General features: G+C 41.3%; 2 protein-coding genes and 1 long non-coding RNA gene across 4 annotated transcripts in view; 2 read left to right on the forward strand and 1 right to left on the reverse strand.

The window, feature by feature from the left end:
• Nucleotides 1-11,320, forward strand: LOC147158443 (NAD(P)H oxidoreductase RTN4IP1, mitochondrial-like). The gene is made up of 9 exons (XM_086060522.1): nucleotides 1-597; nucleotides 675-826; nucleotides 4,261-4,329; nucleotides 4,399-4,523; nucleotides 4,589-4,637; nucleotides 4,719-4,855; nucleotides 6,504-6,687; nucleotides 7,740-7,835; nucleotides 10,242-11,320. Exons 1-9 carry the CDS (start codon nucleotides 321-323, stop codon nucleotides 10,413-10,415), a joined length of 1,263 nt encoding a protein of 420 aa, XP_085916648.1. The 5' UTR covers nucleotides 1-320; the 3' UTR covers nucleotides 10,416-11,320.
• The window catches only part of LOC147158444 (uncharacterized), a 22,950-nt gene continuing 15,697 nt past the window's right edge, over nucleotides 11,243-18,495 (reverse strand). For both annotated transcript variants that reach the window (XM_086060521.1, XM_086060520.1), the window contains 8 exons: nucleotides 17,418-17,447; nucleotides 17,214-17,326; nucleotides 16,990-17,122; nucleotides 15,815-15,954; nucleotides 13,928-14,051; nucleotides 13,629-13,787; nucleotides 13,385-13,541; nucleotides 11,243-11,623 (listed from right to left, as the gene is read on the reverse strand). In XM_086060521.1, coding sequence (XP_085916647.1) covers nucleotides 11,535-11,623; nucleotides 13,385-13,541; nucleotides 13,629-13,787; nucleotides 13,928-14,051; nucleotides 15,815-15,954; nucleotides 16,990-17,122; nucleotides 17,214-17,326; nucleotides 17,418-17,447 — 945 coding nt within the window. In that variant the 3' untranslated portion in view covers nucleotides 11,243-11,534. The remainder of the gene's footprint in view (nucleotides 11,624-13,384; nucleotides 13,542-13,628; nucleotides 13,788-13,927; nucleotides 14,052-15,814; nucleotides 15,955-16,989; nucleotides 17,123-17,213; nucleotides 17,327-17,417; nucleotides 17,448-18,495) is intronic.
• LOC147158445 (uncharacterized) overlaps nucleotides 16,678-18,495 on the forward strand; it is a 5,871-nt gene continuing 4,053 nt past the window's right edge. Inside the window, exon 1 of the long non-coding RNA XR_015090689.1 lies at nucleotides 16,678-18,255. This is a non-coding gene — a long non-coding RNA (uncharacterized LOC147158445). The remainder of the gene's footprint in view (nucleotides 18,256-18,495) is intronic.

Raw genomic sequence — 18,495 nt, forward strand, 5'->3', positions numbered from 1 at the left:
TCGCTGCTGCTGAGAGGTGAACGTTTAGCTTGTTATGTAGCCATCTAGCTAGCAAGACCACTGCTTATAGTTTGTTTCACCGTTTCTACTCTCGCTACAGCATAATTTAACACTCGCACATACAATGAAATTGTACTCGGTTAATTTAAGTAATATACAGTAATTTTCTTGAAGTTTATTCTCGCTTATAAGGGAGGAATCGAGGCTGCTAGCTCACAAGGACACTGGCCGGTGTCTTCCATCTCGTATGGTGGTTATGTGTCAAAATCTAACCTTGTTGGCACTGTTAGCTCAAGGACGGTTTTAAGTTTCTGTCAGCAATGGCATACACCAGGCTGCTTTCCTTATTCAAGATCAGAGCTGCAAGTTCGACCCAAACGCGAGCCGTCGGGGGTGAATGGTGCTTTCGAAAACATGTCAGCACTTCAGCTTGGCGAGCACAGAGTCGCATGTCTGCCTGGGTCATCGACCAGTTTGGCTCTAACGAAATGCTCAGGTACTCTGAAGATATCCCAGTGCCCACGATCACCTCGTCCAGCCAGGTGATGATCCAAGTGCATGCTGCCAGTCTCAACCCTTTGGACGTGGCCATGAGAGGTAAAGAGGGCAAAGCCCACTGAAAGCATGTAGACAGCAGTCTGACTTATTGTAACCATCACATTACATCATTTCAGGAGGGTATGGAGCTAAGCTGCTCAAGTTACGAAGGGGCCCATTTTCTGTAATGGACGATGATTGTGGTTTTCCTATGATCCTGGGTCGAGATGTGTCTGGTGTTGTGGTGGACTGTGGATCGGAGGTTGCGCACTTTGTTCCAGGAGACGAGGTACACAGTGGTACCCACTGGGTTCTTACAAGTGTGCACGAGTAATATAACATACAGTGGAATATTTTTCCACTCTGTTTCTGTTTTCATTAGTCCAGGGTCAGAGCTAGAGTCTATCTTAGTCGATAGGCCGACTCAACCCTGGACTGGCCACAGGGCTGAGTTTGTTCTTAAAAATAAAAAATAAAAAATAAAGGGGGGGGGGGGTCTACATTTTATTAGCTGTATAGGCAATGCTAAATGCGACATTTTTAACATCTTATCTGCCATGTAATTATAATAATAAGTTAACCTCTGGAAATAGTTCTCACTCATATCATGACAAATATGTTGCGTTCCTTAACTGCACTTCATATTGGAATAAATGAGAAAATACTGATTTCCATTTGGATTATGGATGGGTGAGTCTTGTATTGAGAGGTGAGGTATTGGGGGCGTGATTGGGAGGAACGGCCCCCCCGATCGAAACCCGAGCGGTGTTTTGTTGTTGGACTTCTGTGCTCGTCACGGACTGACCATAACGAACACCATGTTCAAGCACAAGGGTGTCCACATGTGCACTTGGCACCAGGACACCCTAGGCCGCAGTTCGATGATCGACTTTGTAGTCGTGTCATCGGATTTGCGGCCGTATGTGTTGGACACTCGGGTTAAGAGAGGGGCGGAGCTGTCAACTGATCACCACCTGGTGGTGTGTTGGCTCCGATGGCGGGGTAAGGTGCTGGTCCGACCAGGCAGGCCCAAACGTATTGTGAGGGTCTGCTGGGAACGTCTGGCAGAATCCCCTGTCAGAAAGAGTTTCAACGCCCACCTGCGGCAGAGCTTCTCCGTTGTCCCGGGGGAGGCGGGGGACGTTGAGTCCGAATGGACCATGTTCCGTGCTTCCATTGTTGAAGCGGCCGATCGGAGCTGTGGCCGTAAGGTGGTTGGTGCCTGTCGGGCGGCAATCCTCGAACCCGCTGGTGGACACCAGCGGTAAGGGATGCCGTCAAGCTGAAGAAGGAGTCCTATTGGGCCTTTTTGGCCTGTGGGACTCCGGAGGCTGCTGACAGGTACCGGCTGGCCAAGCGGAATGCGGCTTCGGTGGTCGCTGAGGCAAAAACTCGGACATGGGAGGAGTTCGGTGAGGCCATGGAGAACGACTTCCGGACGGCTTCGAGGAAATTCTGGTCCACCATCCGGCGTCTCAGGAGGGGAAAGCAGTGCGCCATTAACACTGTGTATAGTGGAGATGGGGTGCTGTTGACCTCGACTTGGGACATCGTGACTCGGTGGGGAGAATACTTCGAAGACCTCCTCAATTCCACCAACACGCCTTCCTTTGAGGAAGCAGGGTCTGGGGACTCTGAGGTGGGCCCCCCTATTTCTGGGGTCGAAGTCACTGAAGTGGTTGGAAAGCTTCTCGGTGGCAGGGCCTCGGGGGTGGATGAGGTTCGCCCGGAGTTCCTAAAGGCTCTGGATGTAGTGGGGCTGTTGTGGTTGACACGTCTCTACAACATCGCGTGGACATCAGGGACAGTGCCTCTGGATTGGCAGACCGGGGTGGTGGTTCCTCTTTTTAAGAAGGGGGACCGGAGGGTGTGTTCCAACTTTAGAGGGATCACACTCCTCAGCCTCCCAGGTAAGGTCTATTTGGGGGTGCTGCAGAGGAGGATCCGTCGGGAAGTTGAATCTCGGATTCAGGAGGAGCAGTGTGGTTTTCGTCCCGGCCGTGGAACAGTGGACCAGCTCTACACCCTCGGCAGGATTCTTGAGGGTGCGTGGGAGTTCGCCCAACCAGTCCACATGTGTTTTGTGGACTTGGAGAAGGCGTTTGACCGTGTCCCTCGGGGAGTCCTGTGGGGGGTGCTTCGGGAGTATGGGGTACCGGGCCCCCTGATACGGGCTATTCGGTCCCTGTACGACCGATGTCAGAGTTTGGTCCGCATTGCCGGCAGTAAGTCGAATTCGTTTCCTGTGAGGGTCGGACTCCGTCAAGGTTGCCCTTTGTCACCGATTCTGTTCGTAATTTTTATGGACAGAATTTCTAGGCGCAGCCGGAGTGTCGAGGGGGTCCGGTTTGGTGGCCTCAACATTGCATCTCTGCTTTTTGCAGATGATGTGGTGCTGCTGGCTTCTTCAAGCCGTGATCTCCAGCTCTCACTGGAGCGGTTTGCAGCCGAGTGTGAAGCGGTTGGGATGAGGATCAGCACCTCCAAATCCGAGACCATGGTCCTCAGTCGGAAAAGGGTGGAGTGCTCTCTGCGGGTCGGGGATGAGGTCCTGCCCCAAGTGGAGGAGTTCAAGTATCTTAGGGTCTTGTTCACGAGTGAGGGTAGGTTAGAGCGGGAGATCGACAGACGGATCGGTGCAGCGTCTGCAGTGATGCGGACGCTGTATCGGTCCGTTGTGGTGAAGAAGGAGCTGAGCCGAAAGGCAAAGCTCTCGATTTACCGGTCGATCTACGTTCCTGTCCTCACCTATGGTCACGACCTGTGGGTCATGACCGAAAGAACGAGATCCCGGATACAAGCGGCCGAAATGAGTTTCCTCCGCAGGGTAGCCGGGCTCTCCCTTAGAGATAGGGTGAGAAGCTCGGTCATTCGGGAGGGACTCAGCGTCGAGCCGCTACTCCTCCACGTTGAGAGGAACCAGTTGAGGTGGCTGGGGCATCTGGTTCGGATGCCTCCTGGGCGCCTCCCTGGGGAGGTGTTCCGGGCATGTCCTACCGGCAGGAGGCCTCGGGGACGACCCAGGACACGCTGGAGAGACTACGTCTCACGGCTGGCTTGGGAACGCCTTGGGATCCCATCGGAGGAGCTGGCTGAAGTGGCTGAGGAGAGGGAAGTCTGGGCTTCCCTGCTAAAGCTGCTGCCCCCGCGACCCGACCCCGGATAAGCGGAATTGAAGACGGAACGGAACGGAGTCTTGTATTGGGCCCTTACTGGCTTTAATTTAATATATTGAGTACTTCCAAAAGCTGTAAATAACAACCACTGATACTTAAAGATGCCGAATACAGAAAGTTTAATTTCAAATCGCTATTGCCACATATGGCCGAAAAATTAGACTGCACACTCCCTTCTTCTCGTACGCAATGCGCACATGACATCACATCCTCGGAAGTGTTATCAAAAATCCCTAATTTGGAAACGTCGTGTGAAACTTAAGGAAGGGTAGACTTGATCAAAAATAATGTATCAAGGTTTATGATAATATTCCAACCATCTATAATGTAGAATTTCATAAGAACGTCATCATTTGTGCAGAAATACTATCATTAGCTTCCCTTTAATTCACTTACGAGGATCCCGTGAATGTACAATACAATTATGTGCAAATGTTCTTTCTGTAATGTAGTTAGATCTCTATGAACGACTAATAAACTCTCTGGCGCAACTGTTTAGTGATATTTAAATGTACAGTGATGTGAAATGTTATATAATGTGCTTCAGGTTTGGGCTGCTGTACCCCCGTGGAAACAAGGAAGTCTGGCAGAGTTTGTGAATCTCACAGAGATTGAGGTGAGTTCTTGGCTGCGGTATATTTTCAAGTAATTGAGACAGCTGTTGAAGATGCGTGATCTCTTAAAGGTGTCCCACAAGCCCAAATGTTTGAGTCACATGGAGGCGGCATCCATCCCCTACGTAGCCAGCACTGCACTGTCTGCACTTGTTAACGCGGGCGGTCTTTGCAGGGATAGCTCCTCCAATAAAAGGCAAGCTCAGATCAACTGTTCACGTCTCTTTCAACATTTACCTTCAACGGGGTTTTGTCTCTTAGAGTTTTGATTACTGGAGGATCAGGAGGTGTTGGGACGTTTGCTATTCAGGTGAAACATCACAAGATCCTTGTATGGCCTTTTGTTGCGTCTGTGTTGACTTCAGTGTCTTCTATCCTTCTGTGCTGACAGTTGGCAAAGGCCTGGGGTGCCCACGTTACAGTCACTTGCTCTCACAATGCTGAGGGTCTCGTCAGAGGGCTCGGAGCCGATGAGGTTGTGGACTACATTGCGGAAGATGCGACTGACCAGCTAGAAATGATGGAGAGGTTTGTGACATTGCTGCGATTGGACTAGTATAGCATTGTATACCATTCTTCACCTATTATTACAAACATGAAAATCAACTTTTTGCAGTTTAGTGTGTAACGCGCGGTGACTGATCAGCCTAGGACGGCGCTGCTGGATAGCAAAAAAATAAATAAAAAATCAAGAGCAAAAAAAAGGGACTGGGAGTCCACAGGTTTACTTTATTAATAGGAAAAAGTAGGCTCTGTACAAGTTCACGGCATCAAATACATTGATGGCAAAAATGAAAAAGTGCTGCATAGGCATAACAAAAACAAGGAGGCGCCGCCTTGTGGCGCGGTGCCATACTGCGGATTGTTACAAGTGATAAATTGCAAATCGCCATTCGCAAATTTATCTGCAGAACATAGATGCCATCTTTTTTTCTCCATTCCTTTATTTAACAAATTGAAATCAGTTGCCACAACATGGCAAACATAAGCCATTATACACAACAAACTCACAAAAACATGTAAAAAAAGAAAAATGTGAAACATATAAATAAAAAATTGCCAGGGGTCTTAAACTAAAAAATATTAAAAACACCAAAATGAGAACACAAAAGTCTTGACAGCCTTCTTATTTTATACGAGCGTCATTCAATAAATTTTTTGGGTATAAGGACTTCTAATATTGATAGAAGCTTTTCTTTTTTTTCCTCAACATAGTAGTTTCCCAGCACTGTCACACTTTTGTGCACAAGCTTCCGTATTCCCTCAGCATAAACATTTTGGGGCTGACTTTATCATCAATTTCAAACTTCTTTAAACAATTTAGCTCACTTGTAGACACTTTTTTTTCGGCTGAAACATGTGGCACCATACACAGATGACATTCTCCTATGAATTTCAATTGGTTTGCACCCTTCAGAAATCAAAAACTTGGTAACTGACCGCTGCTCAATCCAGGAGCATGCTTCTTGGTCGGCCATCTTTGTTAATCGCAAAGTTACATACATTTTCTGCAAATAAAACCAAACAACAAAAACACAGTGTGGCAGCCTTTTTGCCACTTGCTGTCGACTGAAAATTACATCACAGTTGTCAAGGTCACAACCAATCACGGCTCACCTGTTTTCATGTGACGTTGGCAAGCTGAGCTGTGACTGGTTGTTATATGAGCCACTGTGATATCCTTTTCAGTCAACAGTAAGTGACAAAATGGCCGCCGCCTGAGATGGATTAAAAACAAGTGGACTTTGCTGCTTTATTCATATTCCACAAACACAATATTAATCATAATACAATGTTTAGACTAGTGGGGTTGTGTCAAACATTATTGTAAAGACATTTTTGGGTTGTCTCCCCCTTAAAATGTATAGGGTGAATCAAAAATATCAATTCTATTCTTTCGTGAAATTCATCATTGAGTCTGCATTTTAGGAAGTCCAAATAAAGACACGGCAGAGTGGATTCCTTTTAAAGTGCCTTAATGCTGACATTTCACAGTCAACCCCACACACCTGCACGCTTTCCCTCTGTGGTTTCTCTAGTTTCCATGGATACCAAGGCTTAAGGCCAGAGTGCAAATTGGTCAAGCCTGGTTTAAGCTTTGAAGACAAAACAAATGAGCACATTTTCCCAATGTGGCAAATTTAAAAAGAAACCTCTCATGTTCTTGCATTGTCAGATTTGACGTGATATTGGACGGCGTGGGTGGGGACACAGAGGAGTGGGCGGCGGGTTTGCTAAAACCCTGGTCTGGGGCGAAGTACGTCACGCTGGTAACTCCTTTGCTCTTCAAAACGGATTCGCTTGGCCTGCTGGACGGACTCGTTCACGCTGGATCCGCTCTGAGCACCAAGGTCATACAGGTAGTTTATTAACATATGATTTGAATAAAAAATGAATACACATTTTCGAATTCTGAGATGAAATGTGGTTGGATGAATTAAATTTCGTTTTTCAGTGCTGGTCTAGCAGAATATATGAAGAAGGGACAATAGTATGTGTGGCGTTAGCAAGGGGGCGGCAAGCGTTCACCTAGTGCTGAAACAGCAGTATGTGGTGTTTGTGCAGATTGTAGCCAAATGTCTCCCCCCCCCCCCTTCCCAGAGCGAATAGCAGTGTTTGTGTGTTTCTTGCCAAGCCTCCCAACCCCTTTTGTCCATGGCAGCAGCCAGCTGGTCATTTGAGAGCCCACAGCAGTCACACCCTCACAGCTCCTCTCATAACAGCATCACAGCTCAACTGAGCCATCTACTGTTCAATCTCTTGCAAGCACTCAGTCAAATAGATCGGGGTTTGTTTAACCTTGAGGATCTGGGGACACCCTACAGGAGAGATTTAGTTCATCTGATGTCAATTAGGATTTAAGAGCTTTAAAAATTGGCAAAAATCAACCGTTTAAAAAAAATTTTTTTTTTAACATAACAACAAACAACATAAGACAAAGATAATACTCCCCCAACCCAAAAAACTAATGTAAAATAATAGGCCTTTTTTTGTTGTACACTGAAAAATTGGGGGTCGATATTTACTTTTTTTGAAAAATCGAGTAACGTTTTTTTCACATCAGAAATTCTAGTTAAACTCTAAACTTCTGAGTGCGTCAACCTTTACTAGATATTTTTAAGTAAATATCACTCCCTGTTTTGTGTAAAGTTGAACAAATACTATATCATATCAAAAATGAAGAAGTAAAGAAGGAGCAAAAGGTTATTTTATTCCTTCTATCTTTCTAAAAAAATCGGCCGATTAGTCGGTTATTGGAATCTGAAACACAGACCGAAAAAAAAAAATCATGTTAGATTAGTGACATTTCAATGTCACTAATCTAACATGTTCATGTCAATTTAATTTGTTCTCTGTTGTACACACAACCTTGCCCTTTAATTATTGCCTTCACTTTGTTTCCCTTTTCTAGAATATAATATCAGATGGCATTTTCTACCGCTGGGGGTTCTTTGCTCCAGACGGGCCTGGCCTAGATGAGGTCAGCAAGCTGGTGGATACCGGGAAGGTACTGTATAACATGATGAGTAATATCAACCTAAGAGTCAACGTAGATCAAAAATAAAGCGCCTGACATTCCTCCTATGCTGATGGATCGTCGTCAGATGGAATCAGGCGCAGGGAAATGCTGAATGGATTTTTACACAGTGCTGTACCTTTTGTCCGGGGGCTTACAGCAAGCAGCTGATTTAGACCAGTGGCGGGAAGCTACGGACACACACGCACATACACACCCTCCTAAAAGTCCCACTATCAGTCACACGTGTGACACGGCCGCTCTCGCCGTTCATTGTTTATAACGAGAGTTGCTGATCAGAATAATAGGTTGGACCTGCTCAGGATTGACCAGCCTCATCACATTCTATACCCCGCCCTCACATTTCCCACATTGGAAGCTCGGGAATTCGGGCTATTTGTTCATGTAGCCTAAACATAAAATGTGGTTGCTCTCATACACTGAACAAACACTTTGGGTAAAATTCTTGGAATTGTAATCATTTCTTTTACGACCAATGGCTGTCTACATCAATTGTAGATTGTCTGATTGAAAAACGCTATAAAACATATGCATTAAACTGTAACAACTCCCTATACAATACAAAACATTTAATAGCGTCCATCATCCTTATTCATGTGATGTGATAAGGTAAAATAATCATTTTGTGAACCTACCATGTGTCTGCAAATATATAAATATTGCTCTGATAGTATGGAGGACCCAAACTGCCAAAAATAAATAAATAATAATAATAATGAATACAAGTGAAAATAAAAACAAATAATAAAAAAAATTAACACAAAAAAGAAATAGAAATAAAAACAACAAAAAATATTTATATACACAAATAAATAAATAAATAAAAGTAAAAATAAATACAAAAATAAATGTGGAAATAAATACAAAAATAAATGTTGAAATAAATACAAAAATAAATGTGGAAATAAATACAAAAATAAATATCTGACATGTCGATCAACCAATAGGCGAATAGTTCAACTTAGGACTTCATAATGGATTTCATGCTGACAGCATCTGTTGCATGAAATAAATAAATAAGAGCAGAGCCTTTTTATTTATTGATTGACATTTAATTCACATTAAACATTTTATTCTATTTATATATTTCTTTTTGTATTTATTTACACATTTAATTTCATATATATATATTTTTTTATCTTGTTTTTTATTTTTGAATTTATTTTTACTTTCATTTATGTATGTTTACTTTTTGTTTAATTTTTAAATTATATGTTTATATTTGTTATTTTCACTTTTATTTATTTATTCATTCGTTCAACCATTTATTTTTTAATTTGGGCAGTTTTGGTCCTCCATAAAAAGATGCCTTTTCACGTACTTGTATTTGAAAGAATACACCTACTCAAAAGCTGTGCTGATCTCAATTCCAAAGTGACGCTACGTTGCCATCTGTAGGGATCTGTTAATCATTACAGTGGTTTACAAACCTGAACTTCATTTGTTGAAAAGCGTAACCTACTTAACAAATATTTACATTGTGGCAGTAAACAGCTGGATTCCAGTTTGTTCAGCCCTTAACTCATTCACTGCCATTGACGGCTATCGACGTCAAAAATTAATTTGAACTATTTCTATTAGTTTAACATTTTTTTCCACTTTTGTTAAAAAGAGTATGAAAACCTAGATCAAAAAATATTGTACATTTAGAGCAGATATAAAATGTGTGATTAATCATGAGTTAACTATTGAAGTCATGCGTTTAATTACAATTAAACATTTTAATCGCCTGACGCGATTTAAAGATTATTACGAATTCGGGATTACATTTTTTTAATCGTAATTAATTGCATGACTTCACTTGTTAACTCACAATTAATCACACATTTTATACCTGTTCTAAATGTACAATAAAACAATCTAGGTTTTCATACTCTTGTTAACAAAAGTAGATATATTTTTTAAACTAATAGAAAAAATTCTAATTAATTTTTGACGTCTATAGCCGGGATTAAAAATTATTTATCGTAATTAATTGCATGACTTCACTTGTTAATTCACAATTAATCACACATTTTATACCTGTTCTAAATGTACAATAAAAAAATCGAAGTTTTCATACACTTGTTAACAAAAGTAGAAAAAAATATTAAACTAATAGAAAAAGTTCAAATGAATTTTTGACGTCTATGGTCGGAATATTTTTTTTTTATTGTAATTAATTGCATGACTTCACTTGTTGAAAACATTTTTAAACTAATAGAAATAGTTCACAATAATTATTATTAAAATACAGTATGTACTTACATTTAAATGACCAGAGATGTAAAAATTATAAATTGACCCTTAACAGTGTTTGATAAGTGTTACGAACTTTCAAAAGATGAATTAAATCATCATACTTTGATTAAATGTTTCCTGTGTTTTCTCGGCCAGATCTTGCCAGTGGTGGAGGCCCAGTTTCCATTCAGCCAGGTGCCTCAGGCTTTTCAGAAGTTGGAGCACGGCCACGCCCGAGGCAAGACGGTCGTCGGCGTGACTGAGGAGCAAGATGGAGAGGAGCAAGAGACGCACCCGAATGCGGAACAGGAAACGGTAACGCAAAACTAGCAACAGCGCAGAGAGAAGGAAGCTGGGCTGATTCTTCTCCATGCACGTTGCAGACTCTCATCCAATGAGACGGGATTAAAAGGGACAAATCCCCTTGTTCATTTTGAACCCTAGGACTGTCCTTGGGGAGTATATAGCAAGGCACCTGAATAAGTCTACTTTACCATCACCGTGATGTTGCTTTGGTTACCAAGAGCAGACCCTGGTACCTTTCAGGTCATCTTAAATGGCCATTACAACCATTTTAAGAAAGATATTGACTCCTATTTATACTGGAACACAAGTCCTTTGTGTATATATACATGCTCAGGTTATTTTTGGCAAAACATGCTCAGAGCTCTGTGAAAGCTGAGACGAGCTTTCATTCTAATGCTAATGTCATTCACATTTGATAACAGTGCCACCACTTTTTCTGCAAGATAATGCGCCGACGTCATGGCATAGCCTCATTCACTTACGTAAGGGTTAAGTGTGAAAAGGGCTATAATGGTCCTGTGCAAAAGTCAACGGCGGATATATTCCTGACCTATTTTCCAGGGTCTAAATGATGTAAAATTGGCTTAAGCCTCCAGTATCCAATTCTTGTCTTCTCTACACGGCGAGGCATATTCGGATGGTATCCGGGAATTGTTTTGCATATCTCGGCATTCAGACAATTTTTGAGGGAACTCCCACTTGCTTTCTTTAGGTAACTATAAATGTGTGCAGAATCGAAATTATTGTTCATAAAGTGCATGCTTATCATTGTCCTGTAAAAAGTATTTCATAGTTATTTTGTTGCCATCGTGGGGGCTTGAGCAAATTAAAGTTTATACAAGGCGAGTTAATGAAAGTAGAACTTTGTTTTTATTGCTGAATAAAATGTTACATAACATTCGGTAATAAAAATACATCAGATGCGTTAACACTGTTTAAGTTAACTGATTCATTCATTGAAAAAGCAAAACATTAATTAACCTTGAGCTGTAGTACTTGAATGTCTTCTTTCAAGTTCAAACCTCACTGCTTGTATTGTATGTAGGCAGTAATACATTCTTAAAGAAGTCTTTCCACGACGAACATCGCCGCAAATGTGCACAGAGTCCTTGAACGTTTGTCTTGCTGCGGCACGGAATTGTCTTAAATCATTTCCACGTCCCACTTTTGGTGTGCTTTACTTGGATCCATGGTGTTGAGAATCACTTGGTTTTTGTCATAATGTTGACCCCCTGTTAAAGACAATACACATAATTATGTGCATCAGGAAAAGATGTGATTCAGGTGCAGTTTCTTGTGTGGAAGACAACAAAAGTAGTGGACTTGCACGTGATATCTTTGTGTGCCACAAGGTGTCACTGTTGACAATGATGCACGACATTGGAAAACAAAGAACAACTTTCACCCTGCAAGGTTTGTAAGGAAGCTACTGAGCAGGTTAGCAAAGTATATTAAGACTGAAATAAGGATGATGTCACAATTTCCAACACAATTTATTTACTTGAACACAAAGTAAAAATTGTAAAAATGGCAACAGGTTGATACATAGGTTAGCTGTATCTTTCCACTTAATATTGAGCAACTAGCTGGTTTTCATTTTTAGTAGGGCTGTGCAATTAATTAACTACAGTTTCAATGATTACACTCCACAACTACAAAATCGGCATAATTGTAAATAAAAGATTATTAATACTGATTTTGAGTTGTTTAAATTTATATATTTGCATCTTTTTTTTATGTTAAAATGACAAATTTAATACATCTCGTTTGGTCCAAAAGGAACTTACAGTACAGGCCTAAAGTTTGGACACACCTTCTCATTCAATACATGCTTTATTTTCGTGACTTTGTATATTGTAGATTCTTACTGAAGGCATCAAAACTATGACAACTAACAAACACATTTAGAGTTATGTACTTAAAAAAAAAGGTGAAAATAATAAAATAAATACATACATAAATAGCCACCCTTTTCGCTGATTACTTTTTTGCACATTCTTGGCATTCTCTCTGTGACCTTCAAAGGGTAGTCACCTGAAAGGGTTTTTCAACAGACTTTAAGGAGTTCCCAGACGTAAGAATGCCAAAAGTATGCAAAAAAAAGTAGCCAGAGCAAAGGATGGCTATTTTGAATAATCTATAATATAAAACATGTTTTCAGTTATTTTTTTTAATTTTTTTTTGTTAAATACATAACTCGACATCAGTTCACACAGTTTTGATGCCCTCAGTGAGAATCTCTAAAGTAACCAGTCATGAGAATAAAGTAAATGCATTGACTAAGAAAGTGTGTCCAAACTTATGGCCTGTACTGTACATAATTATAGTGTTTCAAATCATTTTAATATTTATAAATATTTTCTTGTTTTGTACCCAAAAAATCGTTAGAATAATCGTGATGATTATTTTTTCCATAATTGCCCTAATTTTTAGATAATCAACAAAAAAAAAACAAAAAAAAAAACTCAACTGCTTAGAATCTGACTATTTTCCACTCGAAACATTGGTGAGATGACATATCTCCCATAGATTTTGGCCTATGAGACAAAGTGACCATAGTAGCAATTTTTCTGGCTTCAACAGCACATTTGAGTAAGCCTGGTTTGTTAAAAAGTGATTATCAGGAACGGCAAAGAGTGCAGAGTCATTTTTGCCTATTAAACTGCCTTTGAAAAGTAATCCATCAGGTCTCGCCGCTTGCTTAGCAGCTAGCCGCTAACGCTGACAACAGACACCATATAAAACCGTCATCGACGTGTTGTTGTCGGTGACGAGTCAAGTCAACTGTTATGCCGCGACATACTGCCGGGAACTTCAAAATAAAAGCATACCAAGACATTGAAGTCCATATATTATTTAGTAAGGCAAGATTTAGTTTGAAGGCAGAAAAAAAATGCCTCAAGCATTCTCGGGGATTTGATTCACACCTTCATGACACTAGCGATATAAACTTTTTCCTACTTTGAGTATTGTTAATTGTTAGCCAGGCTCACCTTTCACCTCCAAGACCAGGTCAGAGGTCGGCATGTAGCGGATGAAGCCCTGCGGGGTGATGCTCCATACGTGGTTGTCCACCTCCGGCACGAGACCGACGCGGCTTCCCGCTATCGTCACACTGCCACTGGGGCTCAGGCAGCACTCCTCAATGAGCTGGAATACACAACGTCAGTCAACATTCGGTTGGCCGAGTCAGAATTTTTCCTCTCTTCTGTGGGATAAAAACAAACCCCGTGTTACCTTGCAGTGAAGGTGGCCGGCGCGGTAGACCCAAATCTGCTCAAGACCGTGAGTCTCCTCGGCTTCTTGAATCCGAAGCAGTGTGACTTCTTCCAGATCACCCGTCACGGACATCAAAAGCTGTGTTTGTCTGTTTCTTAACCGGAAGTGCACGTGCCTCTACGCAGAAGACACACAATCACAAATAAAGAGTCAGTGTTAAAAGTATGGAGCATGTGGAACGACTTCAATTAGCACACGAGCTAATGTTGCACTATATCTTCAAATGAAGTGAGTATTGCTTATTTTGAGGAGGGTACCTGCAACAGGGGGCGGAGCGATCCAATTTTACTCAATTTGCTGAACTGGCGCCAGTCGGGTACTTCACCGGGTTTGACCAAAATCTGAGCACCCCGATAGTTGATGCCCTCATATAATATCCACCTTACAACACAGGAAGTAAACAAAGGCAATTATTAGCTAGCAGTTTGTTTTTACACAGGGATTAATGATATGTTTATGTGATCTGTACATTTTGATTTTATCATTGTTTTTTAGTAACAAAAATAAAAAGCCTAGAGTGAGTGCCAAGGGTACTTAAAAACTAGACAAAGTGCAATTTCTGCAGAAATTGCGTGGGAATGCTGAAAAGTTGAATGCTAAGATTTGAATGCATGTGCTTATGAAGTAAATTGACAGATAAATTACTAAAGTTTGGTCCAAGCGGGGTTTGAACCCAGTTACTCCGTGGTGGAAGGCAATTTCTCTGCTAACTTGACTTGTTGACATGCATTTAATAATTTCAGTGAGTGACATTATAATCCATTTCCCGATATGATGTAAAGTGTTAACTCTGGAGATTAATTTAAATTCTTTAGAGTGTTTAACCCCCCCCCCCCCCCCCCCCCCCCCAAAACAAGCTAACTCAGCTTTATTTACTTCCTTTTGCAGCCTATAAACTGCACCTGCTGGAGTGTGCTGCTTGTGGGCACAACTAAACCTGGAAGCAAAGTTTTGAGAGTTACTATGAAAAAAAAGTTTTGATCAACAGTTGTATTTTACAGGATAATTCTATTTAAGGATCAATGAAATCTATAACAGTCCTTTTAGGGGTGTGCCAACAAATCGATTCTCATAAGAATCGCAATTCTCATTTAGTATGATTCAGAATCGATTTTAAATGTCTTAAAATCGATTTTATACTGTCTTGCCTTTGTCTGTGTGTGCCTTTATTTGAGGCGCTGTTCATGTTGTACTCTTTTTGGCCACTGAGGGGCAGTGTAGTTCCACACGGTCTAATACACTGTTAAGTTGTAGCCACATTAGAGAGTAGAAGGAAGAAGTCACGATCAAGTTATTCCAATAAAAGGTTGGTTTTTTTCAGCCTGGAGCCGTTCTTTTGAGTGATAAAAGTGCTGCGAGTAGCGCGCTAATTAGCATTAGCGATTCAGACTGGAGTAGATCATTACAATTACTTGCACATCTATAGATTGAAGCAAAAATCATTGTCAATCAAATCATTTTGAATAAAAAAGAAATAAATCAAAAATCGATTCTGAATCAAATCACAGGCCAAAAAAAATTGGAATTGAATCGTGAGACATCAAAGATTCCCACCCCTAATGACTTTACATTAAAACTGTCCAAAAGTAAATATCTATTACAAGCATTGTAGAAAAATGCGATTAATTATGGAAAATTATGCGATTCATTATTTTTAAAATTAATTTGAATCGCTTGGCAGCACTGCGAAACACACATAATGCCAAACTGAAGCGAATTAGGCCACTGTGGCTTTAACTCGCCTGCCTACTGCATGAACAGGAGGATGGGGCCACAGTTTAAGTCCCCCCCCCCCCCCCCCCACACTGTACGCTTTGTATTTCCTCAACTGGGGTTTACACCAGTTATCTGAATGTCGCACATCAGCAGCAGATTCCCGTCGTCGTCATTGGCAGACGGTGTTATCATGCTAAAAAAACAACAACAAAACACTGGCATTGTTACCCCAATGAATAAATGAGCTCCAACTGCTTCACCTACATACACACACAAATGTAGGGACTCCTGCGATGCAACACAGAGTTATGAATAGCTCGTGTAACAAAATTGGCTTCAACAATGCTCACACTGCAGTGAGCTGTGAGATTCACACCAGGCAGATAACTTGTAGATGGGCTGGCCGCAGCCCGGTTGAATGTACTCACATGCCCCCCTCCACCAGCACCGACTGGACCCGAGTGCAGCCCTCAGCCAGCTGAAGGTTGACGCATCCGTCCGTCAGCACCACTCGCTTCCCGCGTAGACCGCCACGCTCGAAAAGAATAATGGAGGGCTGAGAGAACTCCTGCCAAAAGGGGAGGTTGGTGGTTAAAAAAAAAAAACAGTGGGCGGAGCACTGTAGCCATGCAAATTCAAATGGAGATTTTTGTTTTTTTCCAAAGTTACCGTGGAATCAGACAACACTCAGGCTTTTGTACCGACTCGAGACAATTTTTTCCGGACACAGGGCTGGCTAAAAGCCTTGTAGTGGAACATTTGTGGCTCATGCAACAGATGCAAAATATGTCTAAGCTACTAATTCTTACTTTGCTGTGTAGGTTGGAAAAGTGCCAGTATCTTAGTCTGAAATAAAAATCCTTCACATTTAAATACTTTTGGGACAGTTTTGACTAAAGTTACTTGAGTTTGGAACTAAACGATTGTTGCTTCTGATATTTTAGAAAATTACAATTAAAATTGCATATGAAGTTCCCTCAAGGACTGCATGTGGAAACAAGTTAACACATCATAATTATTTGATTACCAACATTTACAGCATAATGTAAATATACGAGAGATATTTTTTGCGGTGTTTTAGCAATACAATGTTTACATATACGTATTTGTATTATTTACAGAGGTGGCAAATCCAGGTTCAGAAAGTAAAAACCCTGCCTCATATTGGCTTTAGCCCCAGATGCTAGCTAGCTAGCTCACCCCCACGGTGCTCATTTACCTGCTATGGGGCTAGCTAGCTAGCTAGCATCTGGGGCTAAAGCCAAACTGTGGCAGGGATTTTACTTTCTGGGCCTGGATTTGTCACCTCTGATTATTTAGCATTAAAAGTGTGCAAAAAACAGTCATACTTTTCTTAATGTTACTTATTAGGCTATCCACAAATCAGTAAAACATTTTATATTTATATTAGCTTGTGATTATCTAATCTCATTGTGATGTAATGATCAAAATAATTTCGTGTTTTACGAGTCTTATGAGTTACACGCAGCTCCTGAAACACAATATACAGTACTCATTTGTTGACCTACCAACTTGTTTATGCTGATGAAACTAAATCCGCCATCATTGTCTAGCGGTCCAGCGTGTGAGTTAATCAACTTACAAAGCCGACAGTCTGTAACGAGAGGATGGTAGCACTGGCGTTGACGCAACCCATCGCCCTCACGTCTTGGAAGCTCCCCTCCTCAAGCAGATACATCCTGCCAGTGAAGTCCTGGCCTTCGAACGCCAGCCAGCTAAGAAACAGTAACATCAAATAAGCTCAAATTAACCTACACATAAGAGTAACTTGAATTGATGTAAAGTCAACATTTTGACATGCTTTACCTTCCCACCAGTATCTTGCAGGAGGCCACAGAGAAGCCTTGCTGCAAGGTAGCCACGCTGTCCTCCAAAGTGACGGCGGCGCCTTGAAAACCCGGCTCGGAGAAAAGCTGCACCTGAGGACACGGAGCACATGGCGCATTACAACACGCCTGAATCATCCGCTATAAGCTACTTCTCAAGTTTCTCGGATAGGCAAACACCTACTTTGAACTTGGCCACGTTCTCAAAATCGTCCTGAAATACAACAACAGAGTTATTTATCCCTTCGTCACATCATCAATACAGACAATTTTATTGTGATTGTCTCTGCAAAACAATGGAGACTCATCATCATGTGTTTTTTGTAAAAGAAAAAAACCCCATGCATGATGAGTCATCAAGAGCATCTGACAAGTATTTTCCTCATTTAGTGGGCATTTTCATTTGCTGTTTTCGTCTTCTGTCACATGCTTCCAAAGACTGAATCAACAATATAAAAAATGTGTCATCATTTCCCCATGTCAAGTCAGGACACAAGCAGAATGAATGTGACTGGAGTCACATGCACTGAATGTCACTGAAACGACTTTCTATCAAGATTCTATTATCACATACGAGCTAACCATTTTCAAAAGTGCTTGTCCTTGGCGGGGTACACTATGCACTAGAATTCAATGACAAAACTACATGAAAACAAAAAAATACCTAAAAACACCTATCTAAAATGTAAAAGAAAGCATTACATAAGTAGCCAGATGGAATAACATTTACAACATTCATGCAAAAAACATTCATGTTTAATGTAACAATATGTTTGTACAACTATTGTCAACAATTATATAAACTAATCCAAACATTCATTGATTTATTTTCTTCCTCTTATTGTCGTCTTTTGAATTTACGCGACCAGCGAAGTCATTAAATGCACCACGAGCCCGGAAGTGATTTCTCCTCGCTGTTCCAAATTAGCGAATTAGCATAAAAGACGCGATGTTATTAAAATGCAGCACGGAGTGAAGTGTTAACAACAACATCTACAAGCCCGGAGACGAAGAGGAAAACAGTAAGATAACGAACTGTGTTGAAAATAATAAAATGTCCTGTTTGTTTAGAACCAGAGTTGAGCATATGGGGACACTTTATTAGGTACACGTGCACAACCGAGCAAAAATAGTTGTGTAGCCAATAATCTGTTGATTGGCAACGCCAGAAAAGTTCCAGATATGTCAAAAGTACTGATACTTGTGCAAACAAACAAACAACTCTGATAATTTGCCAGTAAATGTAGAAGTACTGAAGCTGC

The sequence above is a fragment of the Leptonotus elevatus genome, chromosome 18 (assembly GCF_054856555.1).
Source record: "Leptonotus elevatus isolate MCC_2025b chromosome 18, RoL_Lele_1.0, whole genome shotgun sequence".
NCBI classification, from domain to species: Eukaryota; Metazoa; Chordata; class Actinopteri; order Syngnathiformes; family Syngnathidae; genus Leptonotus; species Leptonotus elevatus.